The sequence below is a fragment of the Syngnathoides biaculeatus genome, chromosome 7, assembly GCF_019802595.1.
Source record: "Syngnathoides biaculeatus isolate LvHL_M chromosome 7, ASM1980259v1, whole genome shotgun sequence".
Classification (NCBI taxonomy): Eukaryota; Metazoa; Chordata; class Actinopteri; order Syngnathiformes; family Syngnathidae; genus Syngnathoides; species Syngnathoides biaculeatus.
In genome coordinates, this window is record NC_084646.1 from 31,852,433 (window position 1) to 31,876,764 (window position 24,332).

A 24,332-nucleotide genomic window follows, 5' to 3' on the forward strand; every position below is an offset into this window, starting at 1 on the left:
AAAGTGTGGGGTACATTTTATTAAAGAAATGTGGCATGTTGGGGTAAGTGTGTGTGGAGGTGAGATGGTGACAGGAGTCAAGGGACTGGGGCAGGAACGGCTGGTGATGTGGGGGTGGAGTCGGGCAGATCCAGAGGCTCTCCGGTCGGGGTACAAGTAGGGCGGGTCGATGAAAGATGGTACCACGTGTCCCCCTTTACCTCCAATCGAACAGTGGATGAAGTTCGTTCCACCACCTTGTAGGGACCGTTCCACCTGGGTTCAGACCACCGCTTCAGCACCTTGAGCCACACAAAAACACAATCATTAAGCACATAGGGAGCATCGGTTTGTGTTTCGGTGAGACGTGAAAACTCAAATGTTATTTGTTTTAGCTCGGGTGGCCCTTCAAGTGATCGTGCTGGTAAAGGACTTGAGGTCACTGGGAATGGTCGGTTGGTATGGCACTTAAAGGGACTCCACCTTTTTGATGAATTTCGAGACATTCGAACGTTCATTAAGGCAATTGGACGTGCTTGTACCCAATTCAATTTGGCTGAGGCCAGTGCCTTAGCTAATTTTTCTTTGTTTCGGTTCATGCGTTCGCCTTGGCCTTGGGATTGGGTGGTGGTACACACAACCGAATGTATGTTTTAATCCCAGTGCTCTTTCTTTGTTTTTGAAATTGATTCCACTGTCTGATCTTATCTTTTTCAGGAACCCATGGGAAGGAATGTAATGATTGACTAGATGTTTGACCACAGTACTTGCTGTTTCAGATCTGCAGGGATACGCCTCAGGCCAGCCAGAGAAGGCGTCCACTATGACAAGCAAGTGTCAGTGCAACCATCTCCATCGAGTGGGGTATTTCTCTCGTCAACTTGATCCAGTGCATTAGGTCTTCCTGCGTGCCTTCGTGCGGTCACAGCCTACGTACAGTTTGTACTTGCTACATGTGACTATGTGGGGTACACGCCACTCACTCTGTATGTTCCCCAATGTGTAAGTTGTATTTTGCAATAGCAATGCTCATCATACTTGTCTGCTGCACGTTAGCTCAAATACAAACACAGTGTTGTTGGGTCTTCCTCATCAGCACTCTCAACTCTCAATCCCACAAAGCATGCAATCGGCATCCACAGTGGCGAAAGCATTGTTGACTGAAATTATTGTGATATCGGAAATTCCTGAAAAACTCTCTTCTGAAAACAGGAAACACTTTGTAAATGAAGTGATGATTCAGCTTTTGGTTAGTGTACAATTTGACCTCAAAACACATTGGAATTGCCATCCTCAGTCTGGCGGTGCAGTAGAAAAAGAAAACTGGATTCTGAAAGCTAAATTGAGTAAATGTTGTCTGCCAATTGTCTTCATGAAAATGAGGATACGTGTGCGCCCTAGCACAATATGTCCCCGCTTGAGATCCTATTTGCAGGCCATCTGAATGTTCAACTGCATCCTCCAGGCTTGCTAATGGACACACACCTTTGCAAGGAACACATGATCAGGTTTTGCACATATGTGACTAACCTACTCTCTGATGTCAGGAAACGGGTTCATGCATCACGACTGAGGGAGGCAAACAAAACCTTGCATGACATCAAACCCAGTGACTTTGTACTGATCAAGAACAAGAACATGAGCATCTTTTCCCAACTGGTGGGTGGGTCAAGAACCAAAAGTGGGTGGCGGACTCGTAGTCAGCTACAATGAATGGAGTTCGCTGTTTACCACAGTGCCGAATAGCGCTCAATTAATTAGTTTGCATACAAACTCACTACGTCGTAACGTGGCACAATAACACTATTGTTTATCGTTTGATTTTCATGACTAGAAGTGTTTTGAGTCAAAATATTTACTATAAGTACTTTCCTACCGGGTGTGAGTGGTTCCGGTTACGTCGCCTTACTTGGAATGGAACTGTTGTAAACAGTCCACGTAATCCCCTGTAAAGTGAGCTGTTTTACGTGCATCCCAGGTTGTAAAACGAATGTATCAGAAACGCTCTGACCAAGGATATGGGTTGTTTTCACTGACATCACATTTTGTGCTTAATTATCCATACACCACCGTACGCCACCATTTAACTTCCCTACCTAAAGCCTACCAGTGTGGCAGCCTCCGGAATGCTCTCCCTGTTACTGTTTGTGTTTTTGTGTTTCACGGGCGTCTTGGGACTCAAGTACACAAGAGAGGACTTGCTGACCATCAGAGGGTCTTCTTCTGACTTGTCTTTTGACTTTTTTCAACAACTCTCGCCTATTCGCTGAAGCTTTTTCCAGAATTGCTTGTCGCAACGAAGAGGCTCGCGATACGGGATACAAGTTCGCCTTGGAAAGCGGGGACATCGTCTAATGCTTCCGATGATCCATCTTGCCAACCTATACTCCCTAGTCAATAAAACTGATGAACTTAAGCTTCTGATTAAAACCTGCAAAAACTTTGGACGTTCTGCGGCTCTGTGCTTCACGGACATTTGGCTGTGTGGATGAATGCCCGATGCTGCTATCACGCTCCCCAGCTTCAACCTCCATCCTGCTGATCATGTCGCCGAGCTGACAAGCTTAATTGATACTCTTTTCAGAAGGCTAACATTCCAGTTAAGATCCTTTTTTGTTAGTCACTTGAAAGATTCGAGAATTTTGTGAAATACTGGATCTGTTTATTCTTTTGTCTTTCTGCCATTGTCATCAAATTTTAAACAATAAACATTTCGCTTTGCTTGTGGTGAACTAAAATACAGGTTTTACTTTTTGAAAAAAAAAATTGAATAAATCGAGTTTGCCTTGATATGAAAAAATATACATCTGGGCACTTACCTGTATGCTAACACAAACGAAAACGATAGGGCGGTGGAATATGCTTTTATTTCAACGAGGAATGGTGCACGGACGTTACAGAGCTCAGCACACACTGCAGCATGCTTTTAGTCTGTTTTTGAATTGTAAGCTGTTTTATTCCCCACGTGAGTTCACATCTTTTATTGTAGTTAGTGTTTACATTCCACCTCAAGCTAATCAAGCCAGCATGACCGCTGTGCTGATAACGCTCCCCGAGAAGATAAACGAGATTGGGGAAAAAAAACAGCCAGATTTGCCACTCATTATTCTAGGAGATTTTAACAGCTAAACTTAACCAAGTCCCTAAATATGGGTTTTTTTCATGTGACGTCACCTGTTGTGCTGTCGTGGGCAAATAGCTTACGAAATACCATCAAGACCCCAATTTTCGGTGGCTACAACAACCTAACCATAAAAAATAAGACTGAACTAACCATTTACGAAGTGTCTTGAGCAGACAAATGTCCGATTCCACTGTTCCTCCATCATGATGTCTTTACGATAGATCACATTTTTCCATAACCTTTGTCTGTGTTCACTGAGAATTTGCGCTTCATCACCTTGATTAGTGATCATTTTAGGCGTTTTGTAATAACTAAGATCTTTGTTCACCCCAGACCTGTTTGAGCAACCCACGGCACCGCAAATAGGCATCTTATTAAAAGTTCTTTTACTCAATGTACGAGTAATGAGCTCAAGGAAATAAAATGGCCGCCATTAGCTATTTGCCCGAGGCAGCACAACGGGTGACATCATTTGAAAACAACTCATTGTGGTAATGGAATTGTATTGTGATTTTTTTTGTTTTTTGTATTTGTTTTTGGGTACTAAATAGAGGAGTATACTGAGTGACAGAACATTCTACTGTATTTGGCGAGAAGCGTATCTCTTAGATCCTCTTAACTAACTCTAACGCTCTAAGTTACAATCATAACAAATACAAGGCAGCTCAACATTTGGTTAGTGAAGCTCATGGCTTACAATATGCTTTAGGTGGGATGGCAAACTCATTTGAAATAGCGTCTTGGGAATATCACTACGGTATGAAAGAAATGTCATGCTTTAAAAATGTAACGTGTAATCGGCGGTTATTTTTAAATATACCTTTTTCTTCGTATTAAATATTGTAAAAGTAGGATTCCAGACTGCAACATTAGGGAAATGTGGGTCCCTTGGTAAAAACGGAGGACCACTCATTGGTCAGTTGGGGGAGGGGAATTGATTCAGTATCATATCCAGAAGTGAATTTTGTGTGACAGTATTATATAAATTAAAGACCCATATTATTGTATAATATCAGCATATAATGCATGTAGTCTGTTTGTATTTGTACATATACAAATGATATACTAACAGATATTGTTACTCCTCTGTTAATGAAAGAAAAATAAATGAGATAAAATAGAAATGTACTGCAAAATATAACAATAGTATAGCAATATGAGCATATCAAAATCATCAAATTATGGCTAGTATCGTCACGGAATTGCATCATCGGGAAACAGTATTTTATTTGACTTGTAACATTTTCAGATTGCAACAAAATTGCATTATACTATGGTAACACTCTACATAATTTAATTGTCGATTAATTGTGCTTACTTCTGTTTCTGTTTTAATAGATTGATGCCACAGTCATTGCCTTCATAAATGACAGCAGTCAGGCTGACTGCATCCCAACATATGGAGATCGGTCAGTCGCAAAACACCTTTGTTTGGAAAACAAAGGTGCTTATAAAAGAAGAGAATCATATATAAATTCACTACTTGAAAAGATAAAGAAAAAGATGAGTGTTTGGAATGGGGATAATGAAAGTGACCATGAGGAGACTACAACTGCAAAGCTGAAAGAACAAAAAAAACACACACAAACAGGTATGTCTGCTCTCAAGAAAAGATACAGCTAAATGACCTTTTTGAAATTTTCTGTCATAAGGCAGCACAAGTTGAATACAGTCTCATCACAAGGATATGGTCCTCTCTGTTGACATTCTTGTTTACCAGCCTACAGTGGCTCGGGAGTGACCTGTTGTAATTTATCTTGCCCTCCAAAGAGATGAGAGATGGTGTACAACAACATTGGACGTCCACTTGGAGCTACTGCATTTTTGCTGTTGCGGATAATGTGGGTATCCCACAAATGAGGAACTTGCTGCAGTTCTTCCAACAGAAGAAAAAATACATTACCAGTGAAAACAACAAATAATAAATGCTTTATATTTTGAGTCAATAATATACAGGCTTGCAAATGAACTGTTAACTGTACTGTCTTTTTGATAGTGAGGGAGGTAGAAGTGTAGAGAAGGTAAGGAAGACAGGAAGGAGATATTGACTGACTTATCTTTAAAAATAGAGCATTGAAATAAAAAAAGAAAATATATATATATTTTTAAAAGGGAAAGGGGATATAAAAGACACGTAACAAGAAGCCATGTTGTCCACCTTTCTCATCCTTATATGGGTAATACTTGAAACAGTTCAGACCCAAGAGCATTAGAGGAAACCACGTCACATCATAAGGACTTAAAAGTATGAAAGGAAACAGTGTCATTACGATCTGCATTATAGCAACTTAAAAGCATAAAAGGAAAATAAAGAGAACAGAGAATAAAAATACACACGTAACTCTCTCCCCCTTAAGGAAAAGAAAGTTACAGAGAAACTTTCTGTTGTAATATAATTAAGTAACACTTAAAACATGTTAAAACAAAAGATACACAGACGAAAACACAAAAATACAACAGAAGTATCAAACATCAGACACAAATTTACACCCTGGAGAGTGCATCAGTGCATGCAATAGCCTCCACCTAAGTACCACCTGGTTGTACCCGGCCATCCCCTACACCATGCCCCAATAATTTAACCTGGGCCTTTCCAAACTCGCACTTTGCAAGATGGACAGTCAGTTTCTCTGCCAACAGTCTCTCGAAGAACTCCTGCATCCTCTTTTCCATGATGTAAATGATGACATCATCCATGTCGGCTTTGACACCTTCCAGACCCGATGTCACGTTGTTGACGAGCCGTTGGAACGTTGCTGGGGCATTCATCACACCGAACGGCATCACTTTGTACTAATACAGTCCGTCGGGTGTAGCGAATGCCACAATCTTCTTAGCACAGTGTCAGATTTAAGCAGCCTAGGACATTTAAAGTAGAATTTTCAAGGAAGGAAGGCAAGAGGAACTTCTGGCTCGCAAGGAGAACGTAGGATGTGCCTCTTTCAGAATCTCCAATCCGTTCTAATCACATCTCCACGTCTTCATTTTTTTATTCCTTAGCGTGGTTTGTATCACAACAAAGCAAATGTGACAAACCAACCATGACAAAAATAGTCCATGTGAGTCTTTGCGATGTCTTCACCATCCTCTTGAGATCGTCAGTCTTTGTTGTCTTCCGCATCTGTCTGGTGTTTCCACGGCACCCAATGTAACTTGATTGCATCACATTTGTTTAAGTATATCATAGCAAAGTTTCCATGGCACCCAATGGACCTCTCGATTACATCACATAAGCAATGAAGCATTAAAAACCAAGAACCCAAATATGAGAACTTTATATCCAATTAATCCAACACACAGTCCATGAGCGGAACCTGCCAGAAGCCCTTCAGAGGGTCAAACTTACTCACGTACATAGCTTGACTGACGTGATCAATGGAGTCATCGGCTCTTGGCAGAGGGTAGGAGTCAGTTCGTGACAGTGCATTGACATTTTTCGTCTTAGCGCAGCAGCGCCAACCACCACCACCACTCTTATGCACAAGTACACTTGGTGAACTCCATGGACTGTCATTGGGTTCTATAATGTCATTGTCCAGCGTGTACTGCACCTCCTTCCGCAGAATCTCACTCTTCGTAGGATTCATTTGATATGGGTGTAGTTTCACAGGCACGGCATCACCCACATCTATACCATGACTAATTAGGCATGTCCGACCAGGCACATCTGGAAACGGGTCAGAAAACTCGACGAGCAAATGTGAAATTTCAGCTTCCTGGTCAGTTGACAAATGTGTCACTTTCTCATCAAGCTGAGCTAACACATCAGAATTGAACAACTTTGGTGAAGCATGATTAGTCACATCGTCAAACTTCACATTGCTAACAACATCATCAACATTGTCATTGACGCTTGCATCATCATCAACTGTACAATCAGTAACTGGGGAGGAGAGTGTTGTTGCAATACAACTGACTTGTTTTTTTTTCTATAACATATTTTCAGATTTATCAGTAGGACCTGAGGAGTTTCTAGATAAGTCATCAGCCTCTGAGGCTACAGAATGAACCATGAATATATCTGATAAATCACAAATAGAATCATGAGGCAAAGAAGTCTTGGAAAAAATGTCTTTTGACATCAAAAGAGTCACTGCATAAGATGGAAAAATACCCAGGATATCATACTCTAATTGCTCTGTATTGGGCAAACACTCTGGAGAAACAGTGACAATAGGATCAGCGCCAACTTGAGCCCCCATAAGGTCGTTGCTGATCAAAAAATCAACACGCTGAACTGGAAGAGAGTCAAGAACACCAATCTCGATGGTGTCAGAAATCAAATCTGAACTCAAATTCACGATATGCATAGGAGCAAGAGAACAGCCACTTATACCCTTAATAACAATATCTGAGTTAGGTGAAGGCTCTGCAGAAAATTAGAAAACATCCTTCAAAATCAGAGAATGCAGAGCTCCAGAATAGTAACGAGCCTTGGGGTAGAATTATCTCCCATAAGTGAAACCGAACCATTGTGATTAAAAGGCAAAAACTTCACCGGAACTTAAGAATCTGAAAGTTCATTGTCGGAAACAAAACTGTCCTCAGAACCACCTGGCAAGGAAGGCTGAGGTGTGATAAGTGCACAGGCATTTGGAGAAATAGTGGACTGATTTTTGTATTTGAGCTTTTTGCAAACAGAAAGTGACCGGGCTTCTTACAAAAGGCACAGACAGATTCTTGAATCTGAGAATTTAAATTTTAATCTGCCTTACTGTTAGATTTATTATTTTATCATGCATTTGTTTATATGATCCTTGCCCGAATCATTCTCTTTGCGAGTGGTTGTGTGACCTGAAGTGTGACCCAGCCACATCTTGGGGGGTGATGCACCCTCTTGATGACTTCAGAGCAGATACTCCTCAAACACCATTGTTATAAATGTTTATCTTTTGTCTTTGTGTTGGTACTGCAATCTGTTCCTCCATTTGTTTTGTTATCTTGTGACCCTTTGTTTAAAAAATCATAAAATCTGCGCGAAGTCACTGTCGCACTCTACACGAAGCCACTGTGTACATGAAATCTGCGCAAAGGCACTGTGTAGGAGAAGGCTTGTTGATACTAGTCAATGGCAAGCTGTGATGGACGGCGGAGTCCAACAAATTCCGTGCAAATAGGCGAGGGGGGACTCGAGTGGCGCACTTAAATTCCGCACTGGCAAGATTTCTCCACCCTGCTGGGTAGAAGCTTGAGAAATACGAAGCGAGAATATTTAACAGTCACCCTGTCTAATACAAAAGCCGACCTTAGTACACATTAGGTTGGCTCCAAATTCTCCAAATGGGGAATAATAGCATGATGACAATACCCAATTGTGATCACAAAAGGAAAATAAATAGAGAGAGAGAGATATTTAAAAGTAGTATTGTTATTGGTTCACTGTGCTCCTGAATTTAGCAAATAGATTAAAAAGGGTTCCCTAACACATAATGTGTTAAAGGGATTAAATTTGATGGGGGAAAAGAAAACTGATCATTTGAATTGGAAGAAAAGTGTCTAGGGCAGAGAGAATACTAGCAAAATATAAATGACAAATATCTCTCTCAGCATGTGGAGCAGGGGTTGCTGCCCTTGCAAACACTCGCTTTGTCCACGGGAGAGACTTGAGCCATGTAGTAGAACAGAACAGTGAGATAACAAAATGTTAAGAAGGAGTCAAAAAAAGAAAGCTCAAGAAAGTAGACAGGAAGAACAAACAGTTGGGCAGAAAGATCTATTGTTCCATAGAAAGGAAGATGATGAGTCAGGACCAGTGTAAAGGACACCAGACACAAAAAGACAAGAGGTAGTCAAGAAAAAAAAAAAAACATGGACTTACTACTACCTTCATTATGAGACAACACCACACAGAATGACTAGATCAGACGGGACTGACTTGAAATGGCGCTGACTCGACTATTTTAGTGTATAAGACTTGAACTAAGAATTATGTTAAAAATGGTGTGGAAGTTATTACTTCACACAAAGCCGATAAAAATCAATCTGCAGTAAATTTGAAAATTTAGAGCGCAACCAAGCATTTTAGACATAGAGCAAATTAAACAAAAAGAGTAAAACAAAATGATGAGCCTTTTGAGGAATACAGAGTGTAAATGACAACTGTATTCAAGACTAACAGTGGGTGGGAGGAAGATAAAGATGCAAATGGACCTCTTCAACAGCAGTTGAAGGGTGCTCTCCAGGTTCAAAAGATGCAATTCGCAGCTAAGTTAACAAACATTACATCGGCCTGTCCACAGGCACATTGGAGGAGTATGTAAATCACATCCTGCGTACTAAAAAGAGAAAAATAAGCAAAATAAAAAAAGATGAAAATAATAAGAGAAACAGAAGTCTACAGATACCTTTTATTAAGATGAAGGATACGAGGGGATTACCAAGGGGCATTCTCAGCAAAAATGAGACTTAACGATCACTGAGGATAAGTAGCATAATTAAAACATTTGGTTGAAAAAGGGCATAAAGTGAGTGAAAATAAATGACAAATTTGTATATAACAAGTTAAGAACTTAGGACACAACCTTAGCGCAGGTAGAACAATTTTAGATGATTGGAAAAAAAATACCTGTAGTTGTACTTAATGCACCAAAACCACAAACAAATTATGCAACAATAACTGCACCTTTGTCCAAATTAATGTATGAGGAAGATCTCAAAATGACATCATTGTTAAAATGTACAGAAGAATCAGAAAAAGCTTTCTGTGAGATAAAGAATAAACTTGTGTCAGATTAAAGCAAATCCTTTATGCAGATACTAGATTGTAAAGATCATTTTATGACCTACGTTGCACTAACATAGAGACTCAGCGTAGCATGTGCATTACCCCAGTGTGTAAGAGCAGTTATTGTGACATCTATTGCTGTAAGAAACAACTTCAACCATAGTCTTGTTCCATCCTCTGACCACGTCATGATGATGAAGCAAAACATGATTGTCAAAGTTAGCACAAATATGAGCCAAAAGCAGAAGTGGCCTGAGAGAACAGCTTTTAGAAAGAAGAGAAGTGTTATTTGTAGATGGCTCATCTAAGAAAATGCATGGTATAGACAGTGAATATGCATTTGCAACACTACATGTTTTTGCGCAGTACTGGAACAAATAGGGGGATGATTTCATTCACAGCCAAAGTAACACATGCAAAATTGTTAGTTTATTTACTAAATGCAATACAACTGCCCAAAAAAAACTTACTGTATGCAAATGCTTAGCTCATGCATAAAAATATATATATATGATTTCATTGGGAAAGGCTTTTCCTGATAGAATACTCAAGGAAGCTGCATAGAAAAAAAAAAAAAATCTGATGTCATTTTTGGGCCTAACAAGTTATTTCAGAATCTGTGTTTTCAAATTATGTGTTGAGTTTAATAATATGTGAGATGGATTTTAAACTGATCATTGTTGAAATAAACAGTTTTAGTATCAAATACAACATGAGCCTTGACAGATAACAGCAAACACCTTATCTAGATGGTGGGTTGTAAAGGTAAATTTATGACCTCAGCAAATAGTTAATATGCATTTGCCACAGTACACACCTTTGCATTTGTTTATATCATCCTTGCCCGAATTATTCTCTTTGCGACTGCCTGTGTGACCTGAAGTGTGACCCGAAGTGTGACCCAGCCACATCTGGGGGGGTGATGCAAACCTTCCTGACTTCAAAGCAGATACTCTTAAACATCATCAACAGATGCACCCCCTTGCTGACTTCAGAGCAGATACTCCTCAAAGACCATTGTTATAAATGTTTATCTTAGTATTCGTCTTTATGTTGGTACTGCCATCTTTTTCTCTGTTTTGTTACCTTGTGATCCTTTGTTTTGAGAAACTAATAAAAAGGGGGACAGTGGTAAGACTGACTTAGAACGGGTGTTGGTTTTGCAGCTGGTCAGTCAAACTCGTTTCTCCATTAGAGCCTAATTGAAGACCTCACTTGTCCCTTCATTTGCATAATTTGTCCAGCGGTTGGGTTTAAACTCAACATTTACCATCACTTGACTCTGTATTAGAAACAGTCTTTCGGCGAAAAAACTTGGAATTGCCAGGAGATTGAAAAGAACTCCTATGAGTCAACAAATAATTATCTGGTAGCACCGCTGCATCATGTAAGGTTTTACATTTTGTTCATCCAAATAACTCCTGAGATTGGAATGAACACACTGCTTAAATTCCTCCATCAAAACTAACTGCCTCAAACTCTGCCAATCTGAAATCCTCTTTGAACTACACCACCTATAAAACAAAGTTTCCTTTTCCCTCACAAACTCTACAAAGCTCTCATTGTTTATTATTATATTATTTATTTTCCTTTCATGCTTTTCTGATGCAGAACCTTCTGAAAGTATGAGAATGCTGTAAGTCCTCCGTATCTTGGCACCTGTGATCTGCTACAGCCATTGTCTGTAACTCATTTGTGCCCGGAATATTCTGTAAGTAAAAGCTTTGAAGAAACTGTTCATCATCTCCAGCCTGTATTTGGATAATCAACATTCTCACTATCCAAAATTAAACAAACATCCTGAGGAAAAAGCGTCCTACAACAATTGGTGACCTCGACGTGATTTCGGACTGAGGTGTTGGTTGACAGACAAGGGCATCGGCCAACAATTGACAAGGTGAAAGGACATTTATCCTCCAAAAGTGATCTTCTGTTTGTTAACTGGTGTTGAGGCCCGTGTCACGTTTGAATTTGTGACAGTGTGAAATTGTAGTTTCTGGCTGGTTGAACAGTAGGGGAAATTGTGGGTGGTATTGTCCTGGGTTCAAGGCCCTGGTGGGAAACCGTTGTGTCCGACCTAAATGGTTGAGAAGCCGTGGAGTGCGTGGGCGTACCACTCTAAAAAGGGTTTAGAAGTGTTCGGAGGTTGTGCCGACACAAAAAGGTTGTAAATCCCATGACTGGGAGACAGACGTGTTGGTTGAAGCCAGTCCAAAACTTTCTGAACCGGGAGGTTGTCTCATTCTTTTCGGAGAATCCTAGAGACTTGAATTCCTCATTTGAAATCAAAGGACGAAGTGTACATTATAAATATAAGTTGAGAAGAATAACCCGGATGAACAGTGAAATCTGCAATTGTAATTTTACTTTAGGAGAGGTTGTTTCGTTCTTTCAAGAATCCTAGAAACTAGAAATCCTCAAATAAAATAAGATTATTTTAAGAGTACTTTGGGGGGGAAAAAAAGATTTGAGTGCTTTTGCTAAATCAAGGTTCAAGTACTTTTTTTGGGAGTGGTATCGAGTTTATTTTGAGAAAATAAAAAGAAAAAACAATTTAAACCAAAATGCAGGGAGAGTTTAATAGGGAAAGTGAATGGTTCGATTTGCGGCAAATAACAAACCATTCTGAACAAGTGGTGCTAAGTGAACAAGTGAGGAATGCATGTGATGTGTGTGTTGGAGGGTTGCCTGAAAAAGAACGAGAGAATGAGAAAGAACAACTTATCCTGGAATTTCCAGATGGTAACACCTACTGCTACTCTGCCGCCTCTGCCTCCGGTCCCACCTCCCAGTTTCCGCTTGTTGAACAACGCCCTGTGGCATACGTCACTGCCGACATCTATTGGGCAAGAGTGGATATTGATTCCAGTGGTTGGCTCAAAGCTGAGCACTTTTGGACTCTGGTCACCTTGGGTCCGTAACCTCAGATCCGACTCCGCCCCTGACGTCGCTGGTGCTTAGCATTACAGACCATTCGTTCTAGCTAAGCCAAGATGCCGAGATGCAAGATGTGCAACAAAACTGAAAAAACGCACCCAAATTTCTCCTTCTTTAACCTGCCATGGTGTTAACGTGACAGGATAAAGTTGTTGCTGTCACAATTGAGGCTCATTAACGCATTTGCACGCATCTAATCATTACTGGTTATTAGCTGCTTAGTTATAGCCTTTCGTGCTAAAACTGTATAAGCAACAACATATTTTATGAGAGGGCTCAGTGGTGCAGCTGTTCAATCCCAGACTTCCGTGTGTGGAGTTTGCATGTTTTTCCCGTGTCTGCGCGTGTGTAAACTTGCCTCCTGCCCGGTGACAGCTGGGATATGCTCCAGCATTCCTGCGACTATCGTGCAGCTAAGAAAATGGATGGATGGATATATACATGTAAGCACACAACCCTTCCTTTTTACTATTTACGACGATGCGCGCATGCAAACCCCTCTGTCTCCCCTCCCGCCATCCCCACCACAGTCGAACACGAGAAGCTGGGTGCTTGAAAAGTACAACTTGGGGAAGAAAAAAAAAAGTCTGGTCACGCCTGCTGTATATTCTCTACATTGAAACCAACTCCTCAGAAAAGCATCAAATCTCCACGTCCCATTTCATGGGACTGTTATTGTTCGTCGTCAGCATCACATCCCTCCCAACACGTCGAACATTGTACATTGTTATTTTTGTTTGCTTTGCTCAATGGCGGGAGTAGTAATAGCACAGAGCATCGACTCATTGTTATACCCGCTTTGTTGGCTCGAGAACACAACACTTCCTGGTTACAAATACGAGCAAAGACATCACATTGTTCTCCATCACCCGCTGACTGTGCGAACATCACACAGTACAGTCCAGTACGTCACAATTCAAGCTTTCACCATAACCGGAGGAAGACAGAGGAAAATTGAGGCGATTTTAACACAACCACATATTCTTTTTACTCATGAAGGAGTAAACATGGCTGCAGGTCTGCTCGAAGGAGAACTACATTGTTGTGTACAAAGAATAACGGAAGAAGACTCACTTCGCACTGAACTCTATGAGACAACCCTTGACAACCCAGACGTGACTCTTTTCACAGACGGATGTTGCTTCAAGGGCAACGATGGCCTACAATCTGGATTTGCAGTAACCCAACCCACAGAAACAAGTTTTGAAGAAGTCCAAGCAGTAAGAATTTCAGGTTCCCATTCAGCACAAAGAGCGGAAATTTTGGCATTGACAGCAGCTCTCAGTAAACATTTACACAGATTCGGCATATGCACACATGACCGTTCATGTTGCATTAAAAGAACAGCAGCGAAACTATTTCCAAACTGCAACTGGTACACCCATTAAACATCAGTACGACATTCTCAAATTGTGAGATGCATTCCTGCTCCCAACAGTGGTGGCAGTAATAAAATACAAAGGTTCCTCTCGAACTAATGATTTTGTATCGGCAGGAAACGAATAAGCATATCAATCAGCAAAAAAGGTTGCAGTGTACACTCCAAGTAAATGTAAGTGAGTCTGAATGTGACAATCAACAGGAGGTGACAGTAGAAACAGTTAAGTTGTGGCAGGAAAAGGCAAGTCCAGAAGAGAAGAGGGTAAATGCATTCCATCTCAGACACAATTGAATGTAATTTCTGAAACCCATGGAACATGTCATGTAGGTGTGGATGAAACACTGAGACAACTCCACTCCTGGTGGCATCCTTTTATGAGACAAATTGTTAAAGGTGAACTGCAGGACTGGAGCGTTTGTAGTCGGTATAACAGTATGCCTACAACAAAACCACCGCAGGGAGTACACGATCTGGAGATGGACACCCCTGGTCAGGTGATTTCAATGGATTTCACTGACATGATTAAAACAGTGTCAAGTTACTGGTATTTGCTGGTTATAGTAGATTCCTTTTCAGGATGGCCAGAAGCACATCCCTGCAAATCTGAAACAGCAAGCATAGTGGTAAAACATTTGGTTAATCACCACATTCCAACGCACGGGTTTCCTAGAAAAATTATGTCAGACAATGGAACTCATTTCAAAAACAAACATCTCCAGCCTGTGAAACATAATTTTGGGTCTGTGTATCATCTACAATCGCAAGGTCAGGTTGAGCGTATGAACAGGAACATTAAGGAAAATATAGCTCAGGCTTTAGCATCATCCACACTCAATTGGTTGCAAGCTCTTCCATTGGCATTCATGAACATTTGAATGTTATTAAATTCTTCTAAAGGTTGGACTTCATTCGAGTGTCATACTGAGAGACCGTTTCCTGCACCCACTGCTCCACTAAACCTATCTTGTGCATCTTCTTCTCTAACACCCACTGTCCTCATGGCCTCCCTCACAACATCCATCAACCTTTTATTTGGTCTTCCTCTCGCTCTTTTGCCTGGCAGCTCCATCCTCAGCACCCTTCTACCAATATAATCATTCTCTCGTCTCTGACCATGTCCAAATCATGTAAGTTTCCCCATTGCTCTGTATTGTTGACCCCAAGTATTTGAAGTCATCCACCCTCACTATCTCTTCTCCCTGGAGCTTCACTCCTCCTCCTCCACCCCTCACATTCATGCACATATAGTGGTTTCTATTTGACTCTGGCTAATCTTCATTCCGCACCTTTCCAGTGCATGCCTCCATCTTTCTAATTGTTCCTTCGCTTCCTCCCTGCTTTCACTGAAGATCACAATATCATCTGCGAACATCATAGTCCAAGGGGATTCCAGTCTAACCTCATCTGTCAGTCTATCTATTATTACCGCAAACTGGAAGGGACTCAGCGCTGATTGTATTATCCAACATGAGGTCTCGGAACCAGCTCCCTCATTTGGGCAAGCCAAACATCTACTACTTAACTGAAGTGTACATACAACGAGGCTGCAATGTACACTTACGGATACAATAAACATACTGTCGAATAGTGGCAGGGTGTGGTCGATGAAGTTTCTCTCACAGAAACTGATAGGCCTTTGAGCTGTAAAAATGTAAAGTTGTTGCTCACTGCTTCTGATCTTCAGAATACTCGTGAGCAGGTCTCTTGAACAACTTCACAGGGATGTGTAGAATTTGAAGAGAATATAAATAGACAATAAAGCAAACCATAATGCAGTAGGTCTGTTTTGATTATAAAAGCAATACAGTTAAACATTGGAAAAAATCCTAAAAGAAGTATCTTTTATTTTTCAAAATTCTATTATACCTATCACTTTTTAGGGAAATAATACCTCTGTAGACCTCCAGCATCTGGAGATTATCATCAGACAGCTTCTTCTGCTCTGCCAGCTCGGCACAAATCTCCCGATGCTTTATGTTGTGGAGATCAATCTACATCTCCTGTAGCTTATGGAGGGTGTCATTGTACTTCTACTTGAGGGTATCAGGCTGGAAGACGTAACTGTGCTCTGAAGTTACAACCTCCACACAAGCACCGACGTCTGCTGGGGCTGGTTGCTCTTTCATGGATTCCAAAGATGAAGTACACATTCTGTGACAAGCTGGCCTGCACTGGTTCTTCAGAATATAAAAACACACTCTAAAATACCTACCTTATATGAGTCTATGGTAAGCTTGAAATCTAGCACAATATACTGTACCTGTATACAAAATTTAAAAAAAAAACATCTAATCTTAGAAAACCCTCAATTTGTGTGCAAATTAATTAATGGCTCCTTAAAGGTTCCTACTCTTGCTTCCAAGAAAAAACATGGCATCGCAGCCTTCTTGAGCAGCTTCAAATGCCTGTGCTTGGAGAGATATAAGTCCTCTTCCCTGAAGTGTTTAGAACAAACAACATATCTTGACGGCACCCATTGCTTCTTTGTCAATCCATCAATAGGGTTGATGGCTTGCACTCATAATTGCCTACGATGCTTATCTGATGGTATTCTGTAGTAATATAAAAAGTTGTCAAGATATAATTTCTGTAGGTTTCTGTAGCAATGTTGGATACATTAATATATTAGCCCTATCCAATAACTGTTACTAGTTACACTGGGGCTAAAAATAAAGCTGGGGCTGATAATAATTAGTAATTCATAAATATCAGGATAAGTAATGTTACTTAAAGGTCCATTGACAGCCATATATACATTTTAAAATAGATATTATGAAAACTACATATAATGTTATTTACTTCAATGTCTATATGGAAAAAAAAAACAGCGGAGAGCATGTCATTAATACGCAAAGTTGAGGACAACGCCATGGCCAGCGGCGAACGTCAGCAACGCTGTGGGCGCCGGCAAACGACAACAGATCCGGGCTGCAGAAATCGACAATATTTAGCACACCTGATTTACGTACTTTGTGAAGTTATTAAAATGCGGCTCTTTTGTTACGTTCTGAGAGAAGGATTATGTCATCGGACGTGGACGGACATTTTTATTATTGCTGCTTTTGGAAAAATTGAGTTTGGTAACTCTACGTCTTGTTAGCTAATTAACTTGTTTTACATGCTACTAAACTGTCTTTGTACTTATATTTTGTTATTCTTTTGTGTTGTATTGCATTGTGCGTGATTAAAATGTCTCAAACGCAACACAAGTGCTTTGTTATATTTTGCCGGTTTGACCAAGGGGATTTATTAAAAATTCACACGTAACATTTGCTATAAACTGTGAGACAAATTAGTCCTCCACAATTATTTTAATAGCTCGATACACAAATACCTGTCATTGAAAACCCATAAAGCTCTCGTTTTTTGCACCTGTGTAATAAATTTTTCACAATGAACCGGGTGTTTTGGAAAAGTGTGAAGAGTCAATCCATCCTCCCAAGTGTTCGAGCAAAATCCAGCAATACAACGAGCCAGTATTTTGGCTAACACGCAGAAAAAAACCAGCAACTTTCCTGCTGGTAAAACAAAGAAACTTATGGAAGTTCGCATTTCACATAATGATGTGTAACGTTTCACATAATGTGTAACTAATCATATGAATCAAGTGAATTGTTTCACATCATTATGTGAAATGATTCACATAATGATGTGAAACGTTACACGTGACTTTTTTTTTTTTTTTTGGTATGGCAGTAATACGCTTCCGCCAGTGTGGGCGTCTGCAAAAGACATCACTTCCTTGTTCTGCATCAAAAATGCCTCAGAGGATTTTCATGGCGGGAGATACAAAAATCCATATACGACAACATCCCGAAGTGTGGTGAAAAAAACAGACAAGTCCATTCCGGCTGAGTTTTTTTTTTTTTTTTTTTTAAATTAAAAGCATACTGAAAATAATGTTTTACGTGCGTTATGTTTTTCTGTGGACCTTTAAGCTTCAAGTTCAAGCCTACGGCCAAATGAAGGTTCAACTGAAACACACTTAGCAGTGAAAAGTAATTTCTTTGGAACCATCTGCACGGTTTTGACAGCCAACAGCGCAACAATCAAACTAAACCTAACGTACCCAAAGCAATGTTTTGCCCTGACCGAAAGTTGAAGGCGGCTTACCACATGAAAGGGGCCTTTACGCGGTCCAGTTTTTATTCTGCATCATTGTAGACAACAGTCACACTCACAATCACACCTAGGGGCAATTTAGAGTGTCCAATTAATGCTATATGTTTTGGGGGTATGGGAGGAAACCGGAGTGCCCGGCAAAAACCCACGGAGGCACAGGGAGAACATACAAACTCACACAAGTGGGCCCGGATATGAACCCCGATCCTCAGAACTGTGAGGCCAACAATCCACAGCTGCTTCACCATGCCGCCCATGTATGTAGATTTCATATAAATTTTATTTTATGAATGCATCTCAAGATTCAAGTTAACCTTGTTGGTTGCAACTTTGGGACAGCACTTTCTCTCAGAAGCTAACTGGTTGCGTCGCAACAGAGATCTCATATAATTATTTCAAATCCGAAGTGTTCACCTCCGTGTTGGTCTCTTTAGCTTTTATTTTGAAACTACTTTTCTCTGCTCGTTGGCGGTTATTACCGTAAAGGCCTGTAGGATGAACAAAATTAGAGGGGATGGCTGACTTGACGAGAAAAAAAAAATAATAATTATTTGGATGAATGCGTAAATAGATGCAGCGCCCATTTTGTGCACTGCCCCAGGTGTGAGGTTTAAATCAAAGCATCCTCGCTTACCGGGTCGCACGAACCTTATTGTTTGGAAACCATATGGTGAGTTGACTTAATCAAGAATCATAATTTCAATCTAAACGTTACAGTGCTGGAGTCACCCTCAATTCGAAATGAAAATATCAAGCAAAACAAGGAGATGAGCGTTTGGCTACATTGTACAGTGCTTCGCTTCACATCACGGGTTGTCACTCTGTAGTACTTTATTATTTGACCATCCAGTTAACACGTACTGTCAATGCAACAACCACAGATCTCGAGTTAAACTTTACGTGCACTATATAATGTGTCTTCAATTTTTGCCTGTGTTTGCATTTCATCGCCTGACGATTGAATTTGTACGTTGTGTGTTTTTCAATGAAACTGTTAAAATAACCACATAGATATGAAAATTCGACATGTTAGCCTCGTGTTGTACCCATGTTATGAGACGTGCGTACGTGGTAGCCATGTTGAAACGGTCGGTGTGTCTATCAATGTAGTGTGTGTGCGTGGTTTTTTTTTTTTTTTTGGGTGTTAATTTATTTTGGGGGGACACCGCCAAGTGTAGTAATTCCGATATTTTTTAACACAAGAATTAAGTCCCAAATACATGATATGTGGTTATCTTGGAAAGGTGAGTCCCAGTTCCCTTAAGTTCTTGTAATTGTATGATGTACTTTGCAGCAGTGTGTCCGCCATCCGTGGTCTTTTGGTTTTATTTCTCTCCACGTGGAATGCGCTGAGGACTTTGACTCTCCGAGTTTAGCGTATCGTATCTGTGCAGTGACATGTCTGTGGTGGGGACGACCACTGATCTTAAAAAAAAAAAATAAATAAAATAATAAAAAAGACTGGATAGCCCATACACATCGAGTGGTATGCCGATTGATTGACGCCATTGGCCGCCATCTTGGTATTCCCAAAACGTGTGGAGGACATGGTTTACACGTTGGATTATGACGGGAGATTTCTCAAAGTTTGTCATGTAGAATTAAAACTGGTCGTGTGAGCTTGACATTTTTTCAGTTCTGGGAACATCAACTATTTTTAATTCGACTTAGTAAGCCAAAAAAGGCTAAGTGCAAAGGAATGACAACAAACACAACCATGACTACCAAGAAACCTTGCATATTACCGAGGGCCCAATTTCCGTGACATGTTAACTTTTCCCAAAATACGCTGTGAAGCACTATCATCATAACATAGTAAAAAACTAAGAATTATTTTTTTGTCAGAAGAACATTAAAGGTCAAGTGTCATGAAATGGATGAATTTTAGCATGTTATTAATTAAAAAACAGCAGTCGGTATGGATCCATTCGTTTTTTCACCACAAAACATGATTTTGACGTATATGGCTTTTTGTAACTCCCGCCATGAAAATCCTCTCGAGGGATTTGTTTTGGAGAAGAAGCAGGAAGTGACATATCGGGCAGGTGCGCCCTCCAGCGGACTCGTTTGTCTCTATTAGTTTTACCTGCGGGAATGTAGCTCGTTGTTCCTTCGTGTTAGCCAAAATGCCGTCTCGTTGCAGTGCTGGTTATTGTTCAAGCACTCGGGAGGATGGATTTACCCTCCATAAGTATCCAAGAGACCCGGTTCGTCGTGAAAAATGGATTGCACAGGTGCAAAGGACAAGAGCTTCATGGGTCCCAAACGACAGTTGGGTGTGAATACAGCTACTAAAAAAAAGACCACGTAATCCGTCTCTCATAACGTAACAAAAGATCCGCGTACGTATGACAGGGGTGCTAAATGTGCCAGTGTGTGTTGGACCGCTGCCGCCTCGGCTCGTCAGCCTCGCGGACGGCGGCGGCTATGAACAATGCTGCGGACGGTAGCGGCTACGAACAACCCTACCGGAAATGGCGCACTCAGCCGCGTGCGACGACAACGCCATAAAGCGGCCCAGCTTGACGCCGTGATAAGCCACCTTGGCTTGGAAAATGAGCCACCCCGGCTGACAAGGCTTGTCGACTGGGGTGGCTCGACGCAGCCAGCCTTTTTGGCCGGGGTGGCTTGTCACGGCGCCGGGCCACAATGGCTTATCTCCGCCGCGGAAGTGGAATAGACAGGCGGTTTGACCATGATCCGCACGTCATCTAAATATGGGTTGAAACAATAGGGTAATATTGCCCCAGTAACTTCATTCGGTTGTGAGATGTTCGCTTCTTCGAAAAGAGCTTCCGTGTCAGAAGGGGCGTGTTCGTCTCCCACAGTAGTCCCACAGTCGGACAGGAGTTGCAGTTTGCAGTTGAATGACACTTCCGCAACTTTGGGCATGGATGATGCGCTCTCCGCTCATATTTATTTTTTTGAATAGACATTGAAATGAATAATGTTATGTATTTTTCATTACAATATCTATTTTAGAATGTTTATAGGCATGACACTTGACCTTTAAATTTTAAGTCAATCTGTTAGATATATTTTTGGAAATAAGGACTCGCAATGGCAAAATGCATGCTAAATGCATTGTTCATTTGTCTCTCTGATGTCCTATTTCAGACAGAAAATTGAAACATTTCCTCGTATTTGGAAATCTAATTCAATTTGCAGAGTTCTGTATTATGAAATTCATCAAAATGTTCACAGAAAAAAATGTTTTTGTCAGCCTATTTACAACTGGAAACAAAACTTTGTTCAAGTGACTTAATCTCATCAGAAAATAAAAAAACCTTTACAAACAAACTTTAACAGTGTCAACGTAACTTTCTAACTTACCTGTGGAATGTTTTCTCATAGCCACGAAACTGTCGCTGTACAGGTCAGCATGGTTGTTTTGGGAGTATCAACATGGCGGATGGTGACTTCAGTTTTGGTGGCCAATGAGCCATCCAGTCTTATTTTTTATTTATTTTTTTTAGATCAGCGGGGACGACGACATATTAATTGAAGCAGTTGGACTTGTTACCTCATGCACTTTTTGTAATACTGTACTCCTACATGGAAATTTTGGAAACCCTTCTGTCAATGTACAATGCACACTAACAATTTGCTGCTCCCCATATGCTTAAAATATTAAGCATTATCTGTAATTCTATTTTGCTAGGTTTGTACTTTTATTGTTTTTACTTGTATTGTTTTCAAAAAATTGTTTGTGCAACAATTATTAATAATAATCTTTGTGCATGTGTTGATGTAGCGGTAATATATAACTTGGGACCTAGTAATTGTCTGAAAAAACATCCCTCAACCAACTAAAATAAATGCTCAATTATGGCATATCATTTTAAGAATACTGTTGATAGCACATTTTATAGTTTTAAATTCTCTATTTAACTTTAAAAAAAATTGCATAAAATATTTGTGCATAAAACGTTTGTCCATAGTGCAGTTTATCCACTACATTATAAATCTTTGGCCAAGCCTTCAAAAGAAGCATCTGACTCATCTCCAATCTGAAAAATATCCATCATAGCTACCCTTGGTGCATCACTGTCAAACTCCTTGATGACCTGTTCCAGTTCCGGTGCGTCGTGCATTGCATCATGAACATCCCCACAGCATGTGCCTCTGTGCCATCCATGGCATTTGTGAGGAAACATTTTTTGAATTGCAAGAGTTTTGGTTCTGCAGTGCAGCCTCTCACCCTCCATTCGGCTACAATCTGTAGCAGCTTTCCTATGGCGTCAGGTGGCTATCAAAATAACGTGAGCTCAAACTACGTAGAAACGAGCGTCATGTGCAAATTTGGAAAAAAGCGAGCATTTCAATTGTGTGCGCTCTTTGTTTATTTATTTATTTTATGTGCCCATGACGCTTGTACTACTTGTACTACGTAGTTTGAGCTCATGTTTTTTGAGAGCCACCTGAAGCTATTGATCTCTCGTTGTTTTAGAGTGCCGCGCTGCTTCCAGGTTGGCCGCGTCATCGGCAGGAATGTGATGACATATTTCTTTTAAAAGCAGCTGCACAACTAGCCCTTGTAGTTGACATTTTTTGGTTTGGTTTAAATTAAACCAAACTCACGGGGACTAATTTCTGATGTTTGGTGCAGTAGCAACAATTATGCTATGCTAACTGTCACGGACGAGACTCGGGGGTGGACCCAAATGCACGACTCAGGTGAGAGGTAAGCAGTGCGGAATAAGCCTTTATTCGTTCCAATGTCGGTTACCAGGGAGTCAGTCCAAACAAGCAGCAAGATCAGTAACGGCAGGCTTACGGGGTAGGTCGGAAGACAGGCGTTGGTCGGTACACGGGAGGTAGACGTCAGGAGTACGGTAGTGCAGGAACGAGGCATGAGAGGCAATGATCTAGCAGAGTCTCTGTTGTCCCCCGGGTCCTATATGTACTGGGTCTAATCGGAGGTCATGAGGCGCAGGTGTGACCCTTCCGATTAGACGGCCACGCCCAGCCCTGGCTGGAATCCAGGATCATGACAGTACCCCCCCCTCAACGGCCGGCTCTGGACGGCCCAGGCGCATCAGGGTGAGCCGCGTGAAAGTCCCTGATGAGGGAGCGGTCCACGACGAAGCGGGAGGGGATCCAAGAGCGCTCCTCCGGGCCATATCCCTCCCAGTCCACCAGGTACTGGACCCCCCTCCCTCTGCGGCGGGAAGACAGCAACCGGCGCACGGTGTACACCAACCCACCGTCGACCCTGCGGGGGGGACTTGAGCGGAGGAGCCAGCGACGACGTGCGATTCGGGCGAAGTCTGCTGACGTGGAACGTAGGGTGCACCCTCATCGACCTGGGCAGTTTCAACGAGACGGCGACCGGGTTAATAACCTTGGAAACAGGGAACGGGCCAACGAACCTGGGAGCAAGTTTGCGGGATTCCGTCCGCAGCGGGAGATCTTTGGTGGAGAGCCACACTCGCTGTCCCACTCTGAGCTCTGGTGCGGCCCTCCTCTTGCGGTCTGCTGCGGCCTTGTAGGCGCTGCTCATGCGCAGCAGTGTCCTCCGAGCTGCTTCCCAGGTCCGTTTGCACCGTCGCACCACGGCCAGGGCCGACGGAACTGTGGATTCTGTGACCAGTGGAGGAAACAGGGACGGAGGATACCCATGCACGACATGGAGTGGAGCCATACCTGTTGAAGCGGAGGGTAGGGAATTGTGGGCATACTCCACCCACTTGATGTGCTGGCTCCACGTGCTCTGGTCCCTGGATACCAGACATCGAAGACCGGTCTCTAATTCCTGGTTAATCCTCTCAGTCTGGCCATTAGACTCTGGGTGATGACCCGATGTCCGACTTGCTGAAGCGCCAATGAGGTTGCAGAACTCCTTCCAGAAACGGGCGCTGAATTGCGGACCCCTGTCCGAAACGAAGTCCTGGGGTAGACCGTGGTAACGGACGACCTCGTCTAATACCAACTGGGCTGTCTGCTTGGCCGACGGGATCTTCGGGAGCGGCACGAATTGGACCATCTTGGAGAAACGGTCCACTATGGACAGCACCACTGTGTTCCCTTGTGAAGGCGGCAGGCCCGTAACGAAGTCCATCGCG

At 41.7% G+C, this 24,332-nt stretch overlaps 1 protein-coding gene and 1 long non-coding RNA gene across 5 annotated transcripts in view; one reads left to right on the plus strand and one right to left on the minus strand.

Annotated features, from left to right (window-relative positions):
• LOC133503580 (uncharacterized) lies at positions 1-18,395 on the minus strand. The gene is made up of 2 exons (XR_009795767.1): positions 18,259-18,395; positions 1-281 (listed from the first exon to the last, which is right to left on the minus strand). It is a non-coding gene; the product is annotated as an uncharacterized LOC133503580 (long non-coding RNA).
• Positions 18,369-24,332, plus strand: part of pycr3 (pyrroline-5-carboxylate reductase 3) — a 38,219-nt gene continuing 32,255 nt past the window's right edge. For 2 of the 4 annotated variants that reach the window (XM_061825297.1, XM_061825300.1), the window contains exon 1: positions 18,369-18,524. In XM_061825297.1, the coding sequence (XP_061681281.1) occupies positions 18,369-18,524 (156 nt within the window). Of the gene's footprint in view, positions 18,525-18,711; positions 18,938-19,368; positions 19,512-24,332 lie in introns of those variants that run through there. The other 2 variants (XM_061825299.1, XM_061825298.1) reach the window with 2 other exon arrangements.